This window comes from Schistocerca nitens, chromosome 4 (genome assembly GCF_023898315.1).
Source record: "Schistocerca nitens isolate TAMUIC-IGC-003100 chromosome 4, iqSchNite1.1, whole genome shotgun sequence".
NCBI lineage: Eukaryota > Metazoa > Arthropoda > Insecta > Orthoptera > Acrididae > Schistocerca > Schistocerca nitens.
Window position 1 is genome coordinate 440,127,593 of NC_064617.1, and position 13,578 is coordinate 440,141,170.

Consider the following 13,578-nt stretch of genomic DNA (forward strand, 5'->3'; position numbering starts at 1 on the left):
TAATACAGCACCCCCCTCCTCCTCCCCCACGACAGACCACTGAAAGTCTTGAAACACAAGCGCTGAAAAAATATAAAACTCTTTTGCTGTTTCGGATTACATTCAGTTTTAGTTTGATGGTTTTGAACGGTAGCTAGTGTTTCTACCCTGTATACCAGACCAAAAATTGCGGTCGCACTACACTACTTTCAATGGGACTGCAGATCCATGATGACTTTAGAATACGGTTGATAGGCCCAGAGGATGGCAGCAATGTCGAACATTGTCAATAACGTCGTCCTATTGCTTATCGCACTACAAACTGTCGTTTTCGAAAGCGAAATGTGTGGGAATCAACGCCCCAAGGGAAGGGATAGACCACTTATACCACTCCTGAGGGTACCGAGCGAGGTGGCGCAGTGGTTAGCACACTGGACTCGCATTCGGGAGGACGACGGTTCAATCCCGTCTCCGGCCATCCTGATTTAGGTTTTCCGTGATTTCCCTAAATCGCTTCAGGCAAATGCCGGGATGGTTCCTTTGAAAGGGCACGGCCGATTTCCTTCCCCATCCTTCCCTCACCCGAGCTTGCGCTCCGTCTCTAATGACCTCGTTGTCGACGGGACGTTAAACACTAACCACCACCACCACCACTCCTGAGGCCTTTTTGTGTCGATTCTGAGCGGCTGTGCGTCTGAAGTGTTTCTATCGGCTATTCATAAGAAACCTGCGTGATTTCAGAGTTGGGTGTCGTGGTTCTGACCGCCATCGCAGAGGCTGTAAAAGAAGAGGTGAATGTGAGCAAGAGGGGTGTAACGACCTTCCCATCGCGTGACTCGGCCGCGGTGGCATCGTGCAGAAATGTAGTGAAATTTGGTGCCAATGCGACAACATTAACTCACCTTAAAGCTAACATGACCTTCTGAGCTGCGGCCTTTTTTCTGCATTTGTCGACACCTTACTGTTTGAAGCGTCGCTGAGCCGAGGGTGGCGTTACAGATCGCCACGCGTTTGCACCATTACAAAGTAAGTTGTAGGCACCTTTGGGCCAAATTTCAAACTTAAGCGTTGCAATGGGAGACAATTACCGGCTTTTGTTGTGCAGTGTATTATCTAGCAGAGCTGTAGTATTACTTGTTTCAAAACTGCGTATCAAACGCGTAAATATTGACGGCTGTATGTACGGCCGCCTAGTTGATATGTATCTTTATTTTTAAACGCATATTAATTAAACAATTGTTTCGGATCATATTTTCAATGTCTTCGCTTCAAGTCAGTGGTTGAACATCATGTAGTGCCGTTTTCTGTCTAATGTTTCATATTTTCAATGATGTTCAATGTCCGCGGCAAGCCAGTGGTTGAACATCATGCAGTCCCGTTCTCTGTCTAATGTTTCGCAGCCAGACGTCCACCTCCTTCCAGTTCCCCCTCTACATTCAATTTTGCCTCCAGTCTTCAACTGCAAAAATGAGTATTTATAAGACATTTTTGTAAATCTAATTCTGAGCAGGTACTCGACATATCACAGTTCCATGCATGGCAAAGGTTGAATATCACTTATATTAACCGTTCTGTTACCTGCTCTAATCACAAATCTCCGACGAAACGAAAACGTCCGTAGTCCACTTTATTCACTATAAACTCTTACTGCATTCATATTAGGACCTACTGGACAAGTAATGGGAAGGAAACAGAAGAAACTGTCTCGGAATTTGCCTTCTGATTACGGAAAACCACGTAGAACTAAACTTGGATGGACGGATGTAAATATGGAGTATCAGCTTGCATAAAGTATGATTTAAAAAAGTATGATTTCTTAGCCTGAATATACTTCGTCTGAATTCATAAACGTTTTAGGCTTCGACTACAAGAGCCAGTCTCAATGCATTATCAATACATTCTCTCCAAGATGAAGGCAGTTTGTAATACGTGATCGTCGGATTTTTTTAAATCATGACTCGATTACACACGCAAAATTGTTTTATTTTAATTGTGCAAGTTACGGTATCTTCTGCTGCTTATATTTAATCGTGTTGTTGACGACTCATTTTAAGAAATGAGGTTTAGAATCATGTAGTGTGGAATTACTTTATTGAAAACATGTATGTTCACTATTACAAGTTTTCCTGCTCATGTTGCGCCTCCTAGAAAGGTTGTTTCAGGAAGAACAGTAAATATTTTAGGATATGGAAGTGTAGACTAATTCGAATAAAACATTGCATACAATATGTATACAATTTTTATTGGTTACAGAGATACACCTAGTAGACTGTAACACAAATAAATATTCAAATAAAATGTCAAACAAGGGCAAATAATTAGTTTCAAACATACTTTCGAAGTCTGTTGGTAAGGACACGTTCTGGCGTCGTTTAGGTGTTCTTTTGTGAGAACGTCACCAGTCATAGTCCGAACGATCGGAATATGGTCCGGGGACCTCAGTGACAAAGAAATGTAACTATTTCTGCCGATCCAACTTTTAGGGAAATTTAGGTTTAAATGATCCGTCACCTGACGAATAGAATCTCCAAGGACCCTGTCACGCAAGAAGAACATACCCACTCTTGAGCCACAGTAACCACTTCTAATAATGCTGGAAGCTCGTTTTCAAGAAAATCTAGATAATGAGGGCCAGTAATACGATGCAATTACACAACAGACCCAGTCAAATCATTGTCTCTCACAAACTTACAGAGAATGGTTCAGGAAAATACGTGTTCCAAATGCCTGAGGGCTTTGGCTGTAACTGCTACATTAAGATCTCTCTCGTATCAAGCTGTAACTTTTAACACGTACACTGTACTTAGTAGTGGTAAAACGTTAAAATTGTTTGTCACATAAATAAATATTTTCTTTAAACGTTCCGGGATATGATCGCTGTGCCGGTGAAGTCGTCAGTAATCTACTTATGTCAGAAACTGTAGAAGATGCTTGAACACGACGCGGCCATTACGTGTTATACTTCGGCGCGAACTACACTGTAGACCTTCGAAAAGTATTTCAGTTCATTAACAAAGGCGAAAACGGACGCAGAACGATGGCTTTCGAGCTGATTCTTCCTCGTCGTCAGTTTTGTGACAAGCGTGCCAAAAGTGCTACACACTACACAGTTTCCAGTCTCACGCTGCTTTCGAAGTAATTCTACTGTCCTGCCTGATGCAGTACAAAAAGCGCGACCCGGCAGGCAGCAGTGTCTGTGAGCAGGGAGCGGAAGCGGACCGCTTGCCCACTACTGCCGCGGAGCGTGCAGCCGTGTCGGTCGTCGCTCTGCGTGCGGTGCGTGACGCTCCTCGTGCGTCAGAGCGCGCCGCCGGAACGACGACACGCCCTGTTCGCCGTCCGCTCCACACCTAATGGAAATCCCGTATGCAGGCAGCAAACCCAGGTCTCCAAATTAAATACGCTCACGGGGTTTCGTAAGTCCCCACGGGCTCCTGAATGTAGAATATTAAAGCCAAACTCACACCAAAATATGTTAGTCTTTAGGGTTTCTGTATGCAGTTAAGTTAATTTTAGAAAACTGGGTTCTACTTCTGACGTCACTAACAATCGCTATATACACTACTGGCCATTAAAATTGCTACACCAAGAAGAAATACAGATGATAAACGGGTATTCATTGGACAAAAATATTATACTTGAACTGACACATTTTCACGCAATTTGGGTGCATAGATCCTGAGAAATCAGTACCCAGAACAACCACCTCTGGCCGTAATAACGGCCGCGGTACGCCTGGACATTGAGTCAAACAGAGCTTGGATGGCGTGGACAGGTACAGCTGCCCATGCAGCTTCAACACGATACCACAGTTCATCAAGAGTAATGACTGGCGTATTGTGACGAGCCAGTTGCTCGGCCACCATTAACCAAACGTTTTCAATTGGTGGAAGACCTGAAGAATGTGCTGGCCATGGCAGCAGTCGAACATTTTCTGTATTCAGAAAGGCACGTACAGGACCTGCAACATGCGGTCGTGCATTATCCTGCTGAAATGTAGGGTTTCGCAGGGATCGAATGAAGGGTAGAGCCACGGTCGTAACACATCTGTAATGTAACGTCCACTGTTCAATGTGCCGTCAGTGCGAACAAGAGGTGACCGAGGCGTGTAACCAATGGCACCCCATACGATCAGGCCGGGTGATACGCCAGTAGAGCGATGAGGAATACATGCTTCCGATGTGCGTTCACCTCGATGTCGCTAAACACGGATGCGACCATCATGATGCTGTAAACAGAACCTGGATTCATCCGAAAAAATGACGTTTTGCCATTCGTGCACCCAGGTTCGTCGTTGAGTACACCATCGTAGGCGCTCCTGTCTGGGATGCAGCGTCAAGGGGAAACGCAGCCATGGTCTCCGAGCTGATAGTCCATGCTGCTGTAAACGTCGTCGAACTGTTCGTGCAGATGGTTGTTGTCTTGCAAACGTCCCCATCTGTTGACTCAGGGATCGAAACGTGTCCCCTAGAACTTAGAACTACTTAAACCTAACTAACCTAAGGACATCACACACATCCATGCCCGAGGCAGGATTCGAACCTGCGACCGTAGCGGTCACGCGGTACCAGACTGAAGCGCCTAGAACCGCACGGCCACACCGGCCGGCACAAATTCAATAATAGATAGTTTTAAATCGAAAGACTTTTGAATCGAAAAATCGTTCCGAGCATGCCCCTTCATTTGACCGAAGTACTTTGCAGTATTCTATGAAATCGCAGTTCTCTTCATTCAGTTCCATTGAAAATTATTGCAACTGACAATGCAATAATGCATGGCACTTCAGAAATTTTACTATTCGCCCTCTCACTTTCTTCATGCCTGCAAATTAAGCACAGAGTGCTTTTTAATGTATAGAACAATGAATCCTTTCTGTCGATGACTAATTTTTTGCTCTTTCACTGTCAACTAAATATTTAAATTCTTTCTGCATCAAACCAGTCTCAGGACTGAAGACCACAACAACAACAACATGGTATTGAATTGTCGTTTCATAGCAAATACGCAGTACGTGTCGCGTATGCTAACTTAGAGTGCTAATTCCTCTCTTCTGTCATTCCTATTCATTTCAAAGGATTGCGGAAATAGATCACTGGACTGCCTCTTTTTTGTGCAAACAATTACTGGACCTGTGAACGGCCTTCATACCACGAACAAATAGCGAAGGTTAAACAGCGCTGACAGCACGACAGACAGTTTCGCCGACCGAAAAATGCCGCACTGCAATGCTAAATGAAATGTCGCGCTGTTCCGTGTACTTGCAATAAGGACCGAGCAAAGCCAGTTGACAGCCCGGGCCCTGGCCAGCCAGCACACCCTGCACGCGTGGTGTTCGACACGCCGTGGCTGGCCCTGGTGCACACAGTGACATTCGTTGATGCAGCGCAGTGATACGGCACTTCACTCGTATACGGGATGACAGGAATCCAAAATCCCGTCCTATTTTGGTTTTCCGTGATTGCCTAAAGTCGCTTGACCCAAATGTCGAAATGGTTCGTTTGAAAAAGCATACGCGATACCAGACAGTTTGCCACACGTTGGGCGCCACTTATCACGGAATAAGTGTATATGTGTGTGTGTCCACTTTATCAGGGGATAGTTGTATATTTTTATTTTTATAACTATATTTTGTGATTTTGGTCCACTTTATCAGGGGATAGTTGTATATTTTTATTTTTATAACTATATTTTGTGATTTTGGTTGGGGTGGCATTAAATATTGTGGGCTAGCATGAGACTTTTAATTAACTTATGCCGCGATAACACTCGTACGGACATCGGCTGCCCCGAAGTACGTACGATATAATATTTTTTAAACACAGCGCGCGACTCACCGCCTTCTAATAAATAGTTTGCGTGAGCGCTGCTATTTAGAAAATAAAATATTCGTGTTATTACGCAAACTGTAATTATTAATATGGTTCTCAGGGGCTACTGGTTATTTATGTACCAAATTTCAAAAAGATTAACTGAGATATTGCGGAGCTTATTGGGTGTAATGATTTTCAATATTTCTTGTTCATTATTTGCAAGTCAAAACTGGAGTCAATCTCGTCTGCCGTTAGGCGGCCAAAATGAAACATACTGAATTCATTCAGTGCTGTGGATTTTTTTAAAATGAAATTTATTACTACGCTTTTTAACTTTGAAATTAATGAAAGATCAAAATTGAGAAGTCTCTCGCATTTACATTTAATATTATGACATGAAATTTTAATGAAATAATACAGTCAGCGTAATGGCTGACTAAATCCTACTAGGGGAGATGAGCTCCCTGCACTACGAAGTTCTGTAAAAGCTTGGTTAATGAGAATTAATGGTTGCGATCATGAGAGGTGACAACTAAGTCAATAATACACACATTCTAATAACAATTTCTATTATATTTTGCAAAAATACAGAAAAACTTACATTCATTATTATCCTGCTCTACAATGGCGGCCTACCTATTAATTATTATCCAGCTACAATGGCGGCCTACCTCTAGACGAAACAATAAACCAATAGTCTCTGATCATATTCATTTTCATTACACAGATAAAAAGAATGTTCTTCAAATGGTTCAAATGACTCTGAGCACTATGGGAGTTAACATCTGTGGTCATCAGTCCCCTAGAACTTAGAACTACTTAAACCTAACTAAGCTAAGGACATCACACACATCCATGCCCGAAGCAGGATTCGAATATGCGACCGTAGCAGTCGCGCGGTTCCGGACTGAGCACCTAGAACCGCTCGGCCACCAAGGCCGGCAAAAGAATGTTCTCTTTTTATATATATATCACATCGCTGTTTGTGGTTTTTGGTGGTATTATTTAACTTTTTTAACCTTTCTTATACATCGCGCACACGTACACAGTCTTGAAATAATTTATAATTCACACGTGACACAAGCAAAAACCTTTTTCTCCTTTTCTCCAAATGTCCATTTATGTGACGTACCGTCACACCGATTTCCTCCCCGAACACACCCTAATTCGATCTTGTGTTACTGTAACTTAATCAGCCGCGAATGTTGAAGTCTAATCTTTCTTCATTTCATAATAGTGATGGCCCACTATTCTGAACAACAAGTTCTGGGAAAAGGACAGAAATGAATTGCATTTTTTCTTTGGGTTATTCAAATCAAACCGATATATTGTGGTAATAAAATGCTACAGTGCCGCTGAAACCAAAAAGGTGTCTATTTTCGTTACTTCCCATATCCAAAGTAAATCTTTTTCCACTTCGTAGTTACGTCATTCGATTTACTTGTCAACTTTGTATTCAGTGCCCAGATAAACAATAGTACTTAGGTGTTAGTTGTAATGCTGTACAACGGGACTAAATACACTCCTGGAAATGGAAAAAAGAACACATTGACACCGGTGTGTCAGACCCACCATACTTGCTCCGGACACTGCGAGAGGGCTGTACAAGCAATGATCACACGCACGGCACAGCGGACACACCAGGAACCGCGGTGTTGGCCGTCGAATGGCGCTAGCTGCGCAGCATTTGTGCACCGCCGCCGTCAGTGTCAGCCAGTTTGCCGTGGCATACGGAGCTCCATCGCAGTCTTTAACACTGGTAGCATGCCGCGACAGCGTGGACGTGAACCGTATGTGCAGTTGACGGACTTTGAGCGAGGGCGTATAGTGGGCATGCGGGAGGCCGGGTGGACGTACCGCCGAATTGCTCAACACGTGGGGCGTGAGGTCTCCACAGTACATCGATGTTGTCGCCAGTGGTCGGCGGAAGGTGCACGTGCCCGTCGACCTGGGACCGGACCGCAGCGACGCACGGATGCACGCCAAGACCGTAGGATCCTACGCAGTGCCGTAGGGGACCGCACCGCCACTTCCCAGCAAATTATGGACACTGTTGCTCCTGGGGTATCGGCGAGGACCATTCGCAACCGTCTCCATAAAGCTGGGCTACGGTCCCGCACACCGTTAGGCCGTCTTCCGCTCACGCCCCAACATCGTGCAGCCCGCCTCCAGTGGTGTCGCGACAGGCGTGAATGGAGGGAAGAATGGAGACGTGTCGTCTTCAGCGATGAGAGTCGCTTCTGCCATGGTGCCAATGATGGTCGTATGCGTGTTTGGCGCCGTGCAGGTGAGCGCCACAATCAGGACTGCATACGACCGAGGCACACAGGGCCAACACCCGGCATCATGGTGTGGGGAGCGATCTCCTACACTGGCCGTACACCACTGGTGATCGTCGAGGGGACACTGAATAGTGCACGGTACATCCAAACCGTCATCGAACCCATCGTTCTACCATTCCTAGACCGGCAAGGGAACTTGCTGTTCCAACAGGACAATGCACGTCCGCATGTATCCCGTGCCACCCAACGTGCTCTAGAAGGTGTAAGTCAACTACCCTGGCCAGCAAGATCTCCGGATCTGTCCCCCATTGAGCATTTTTGGGACTGGATGAAGCGTCGTCTCACGCGGTCTGCACGTCCAGCACGAACGCTGGTCCAACTGAGGCGCCAGGTGGAAATGGCATGGCAAGCCGTTCCACAGGACTACATCCAGCATCTCTACGATCGTCTCCATGGGAGAATAGCAGCCTCCATTGCTGCGAAAGGTGGATATACACTGTACTAGTGCCGACATTGTGCATGCTCTGTTGCCTGTGTCTATGTGCCTGTGGTTCTGTCAGTGTGATCATGTGATGTATCTGACCCCAGGAATGTGTCAATAAAGTTTCCCTTTCCTGGGACAATGAATTCACGGTGTTCTTATTTCAATTTCCAGGAGTGTAAGTGAAGGAGAGTATGTCGTAGTTTTATCGCTGCCCTGTTACGGATAAATATTGTATGCATTTTCGTTTATCGCTACAATAGACTTTAGACTGCAGTCTTTGTAGTGTTTATTAAGATATTTCAGAATTGAGAGTTGCGAGTGCAATCTTGAGGTAGCCCCCAAAATTTTACTCAGGAATTATGTACTAGTAAACCATAAATTTAGGCAAAATAATTCTCACTCCCCAAATAAATAATTCCGAGCGATATGTTGCAATGGTTAAGGCACTGACCTCGCATTCGACAGAAGTGGAATTCAATTACGTATCCAACCATCCGTAATGAGATTTTCTGTAGTTTTCCTAAATAAAATAAGGTTATTTCCGGGACAGTTCCTTAGAAATGGTACTAATGATTTATTACAACTTCCCTGCCCAATCCCAAATCGTTCCTATATTCGATTAACTGATTGTCATCCGGAGGTCAGGTACTAATCTTCCGAGCTTTACTTTTCGATAAATATTTGTTATTTTTCGTATTCACGGATTATTCCGTCAATTATTGATAAAACAGCTTCATGCTTAAGGTTGAAAAACAAATTGTTTTTTGTTATATTAGTATTTGTTTACGCAAGTTATATATTTTTAATAATGTGTTTTGGATATGTCCTGTGTTTGATACATCCATATTGACAAATGTAATCTAATACTGCAATTTAACATGCTTGCTCCATAACAGAGTGATGAACGGTTGGTTCGATATTTCTCACCTAATGTCACGATCAGAGGTTGTATACACATTGAAAATATCTTTGTTTCCAATTTTGTGTTCCCTACACAATAGCTTCTCTTGTGGACGCAAGTCCGTCGTTTCTTAACGATGCCCCAATAAGCCGAAAAGTCGGTTCGAAATAAACAAGAACTGACAGAACAGAAATTCAGTTTGTTTCTTTTTAAACAGTAAGTTTGTCGATTTCCTTCATTTATTGTTCTCCTCGGAGCAATCGCTCAATAAAACGAGGTTTCAACCATTGACGAAATTGACATGGTGACATCCACCACTTCCAAAAATTTTCTTTGGTGGGGCGGTTCTGAACATGCATTGTTGATTCGTTCCTTTCACAAAAAGTTCTGATATTGAGAGGAGTCGTTTGAGCTGTTTTGCACACCCCCATGTGGCTGCAAGTCCGACCTCCAGTGACCTACAAGAAAGGAAAGGTCCCCATAACACCAAAAGGAATGTAAGATTAACTGTTACGCAACCAAAATTTTTTTATTGAAGGAGAACTGCTAGAGTGCCCCACTTGAGGATGTAAGTGCAGGCACCACACCACACAAGTATATATTAATGATGAGGCTCATCTCACTACAAAAAAGACATCAAAGAAATGAATTACCCCTTGAATTAAGTATGTAAACATTTAATAAGTAGACAAAAGAATCGTAATCATGAAATATAGCCTTGGCCGCTGTTGGGTGTACACATGAAAGCATAACATGAAACTATATCGTGGACAACCCGCCCGGCTAGCCGCGCGATCTAACGCGCTACTTCCCGCGAGCGGGAAGGCGTGCCGGTCCCTGGCACGAATCCGCCTGGCGGATTAGTGTCGAGGTCCGGTGTGCCGGCCAGCCTGTGGATGGTTTTTAAGGCGGTTTTCCATCTAACTCGGCGAATGCAGGCTGGTTTCCCTTATTCCGTCTCAGTTAGACTACGTCGGCGATTGCTGTGCAAACACTGTCTCCACATACTCGTGCACCATAATTACTCTACCACGCAAACATTTGAGGTATACTCGTCTGTTATGAGACGTTCCAGGAGGGGAGGGGGAGGTCCACTGGGGACCGAGCCGCGGAATAACCCTGTGTTCGGGTGTGGGGTGGCGGTGGGGTGGGTGGACTTCTGTGGCCTGTTGTGGAGTTGTGAACCAATAGGGGCTACGGCGGGATGAAGCCTCTCCATCGTTTCTAGGTTCCCGGTTTAATACACAATACACAGTATCGTGGACACGATCAATGACTGTGAAAGTGGTTGGTAGTTTAAAGGCAAATGGTTCAAATGGCTCTGAGCACTATGGGACTTAACATCTGTGGTCATCAGTCCCCTAGAACTTGGAACTACTTAAACCTAACTAACCTAAGGACATCACACACATCCATGCCCGAGACAGGATTCGAACCTGCGACCGTAGCGGTCACGCGGTTCCAGACTGAAGCGCCTAGAACCGCACGGCCACACCGGCCGGCTAGTTTAAAGGAAGAATAGGGAAAATCAAGTACGAAAAGCAGTAAAATCGCCAAAGTGCATTATGGAAGCAACTAGCTGGCTGCGAACGTTAAAATTGCCAATAAAAACCTGATGTAATTTAAGTTGCCTCACGTCCGCCTCTCTTCAGTGACTGCATTGCCGGATCGTTTTTACCACTCTAATATGTTGTTAATGCGGACGACGACCGCAGTAACGGCTGGAAATTCTGAGTCCAGCTCCCCTCTGTACTCTGCCTTAAGATGGAGACATCCCTCTCTGCAATAACTCAGCCGCAGATCTCTACTCCTAGACCCCCCGGCAGCAAGTATCTACTCCTAGCTGCCCCGGCAGCGAGTGTCCTATCATTTAACGCTCCGAAACTGAGCAGGTTCTGCCAGCGTAGGAATCTCGCCGACCAGCTGCAGCAGACCTGCAGCAGAAGTTTCAACCAATAATAAAGCTATAAATAAGTTTTACAAATTGCTGCTGTTCTCTCTGATTTTGTCTGGTTAACCAATGATGGCCTGATGCGGGTAGGAAGACAGAATATCTCCCTCTCTCCATGACAGATTGCTAAAGCAGGCCAATCAAAGGATTTTCACATAGACACACACGGGAAAAAGGCACCTTCTACAGAAATAATTATTGTTAGCCGATCGTAGTCCCTGTTTCATAGATTTAAATGAACATTCTTTCTTGGAATAGCCGTAGAAAAACGATCGATCCCACACTTTCCTGTTATGAGTGCTACAACTGACTTCAGATGTTATCTTTCCAAAAAGGATTCCATCTAGTGTCTCGTAGTATGTAGTCTTATTGCGCGCAAGTCACCACAACACACCTGCTTTGCGCAGATGGGGCGTAGTGAATTCTTTGTCCTCTACCTTCCTGAGAGGGCTGCTTTCAGGAACGAACAAGTTTATGACTCTAAGGTCCTTTTAAGTTAACTTGTACATGTCTCAAGCCAGCTAGAAAGAGCTCGCAAGGCTGCAGAAAATGACAAGATCTCGCTCACCGTAATAAGAGGAAAGGAAGAGAAGAAGTAATTAGCTGTGCAGTCATTGGCAGTAGTGAATATCGTCTGAAGTTGTCATGCAGCGATAAAGGATTGGCATATTGAATGTTGTAATGTACATATAACAATATAAAGTTGGTGTTGTGATTGTTTGGGGATAAACTGTCATGTAACATTAGCTCCTCCTCGTCTTTAAAATGGATGCTGATGAAATTGCGCTGAGATTAATCTGTAGCACAAGTTTATCAAAGACATTTTTGCTGTGCTGTGGGCGTTATTCTTACTTTTTGCTTTACATGCTCATCAGCTGAGGAGTTTCAGGCCGTAGGTCGAGAAGATTAGCCTGGTGTCAAGATGACTAGGTGAAAATACACAAGTACACTTATTCACAAGTAGCTTGTCCAAGTAACAGATGGGCTACTCCATCGTAGTTAACGGTCAGGGTATCATAAAAGTTCATGCCCCTAGCCCGTTGGTGACAACAATTCGTTCCTTCCCACATAATATGCTGTGTCCATTATAATAAAGTTCACGAGCTTCCTGCTCTAATGTCTGACCAGTCTTCAATTAGTGAGCAACAGTAAAAGATTATGCCATAGTCTCACAAAGTTGTGGAGAGTACCATAATGATGCTCATTCTGTCACACAATCAACGAAGAAATATGACGTTTTCTGCAATTTCGTTATGACTGCGTCTGAATCAGCTGACTTAAAGTTAATTGGATAACCAAGCAAGAGTTCATAGCACGACTTAGTGGACAAAATAATTATGAGTTCACAGACAGTTCCTTGTGCAGACGTCCCACACAGGTTCACTAATGATTCAGGTCGATTTACTGTCCTCCCGATAATTAATGCCGTAGATGTGGATTAGCTGTCCTCAGCAGCTCTGATCTTTGATCAGACTGTCGGCGACATCACTGCTTCTAAAGCCGGTCAGCAGACTATAATCTCCTGTGGTGGCGTCCCTCAGTGAGTGGTGTGGGGTCGCCCAGGGCTATGAACCCGTCAGGCATGGGTACTCCGCTGGCCTGGAGAGGCAGCGGGTACAGGTATACCCTCCACCACGAAAGTAGGTTCCAGCCGCGGGAGGCGGGGGGGGGGGGGGGGGGGGGGGGTTGAAGCTGGCGCCTCGTCGACAGGAATCACTCTTCGGAAGCCGCCTCCTCATCTCAGTAGTGCTTCCCCAGACAGATGTCTCTGTAGTCAGGTGTCCGCCTCACTATTCTGTGCAGCTTGTATTGTTCATGTCAATCGCATTGCCCCCAAACAGCGTTAATATTAGACATAAGGAAGTAATATTGACGTAATAGCTATTACATGCAATATCCTTGTTTAATACAACTACTATTAACACTTGTGCCGTCAAGATTTATGGCTAACTGACCTCAGGTAGTGAGTAAGTAACAGAATGTTGTGGTCCTTTGGCCTTCAAGAAACTAAAAAGTAAATCCATCAGATAAACTCATTAAGTTACAAATCTGCCTGGGTTCCAAGGACCCTAGAAAATGAAAATACTAAGCTCAGGCTACAGGGCCTCTTAACAAATGAACGATAATTTAATAATTAACATGTTAAGAAGACTTTTCAGATGATAATGATG

The 13,578-nt window shown here is 44.5% G+C and overlaps 1 protein-coding gene across 1 annotated transcript in view; it reads left to right on the forward strand.

Annotated features, from left to right (window-relative positions):
- Nucleotides 1-13,578, forward strand: part of LOC126252363 (regulating synaptic membrane exocytosis protein 2-like) — a 307,507-nt gene that overhangs the window by 159,917 nt on the left and 134,012 nt on the right. The window contains exon 5 of the mRNA XM_049953255.1: nucleotides 3,164-3,343. Within this exon, the coding sequence (XP_049809212.1) occupies nucleotides 3,164-3,343 (180 nt within the window). The remainder of the gene's footprint in view (nucleotides 1-3,163; nucleotides 3,344-13,578) is intronic.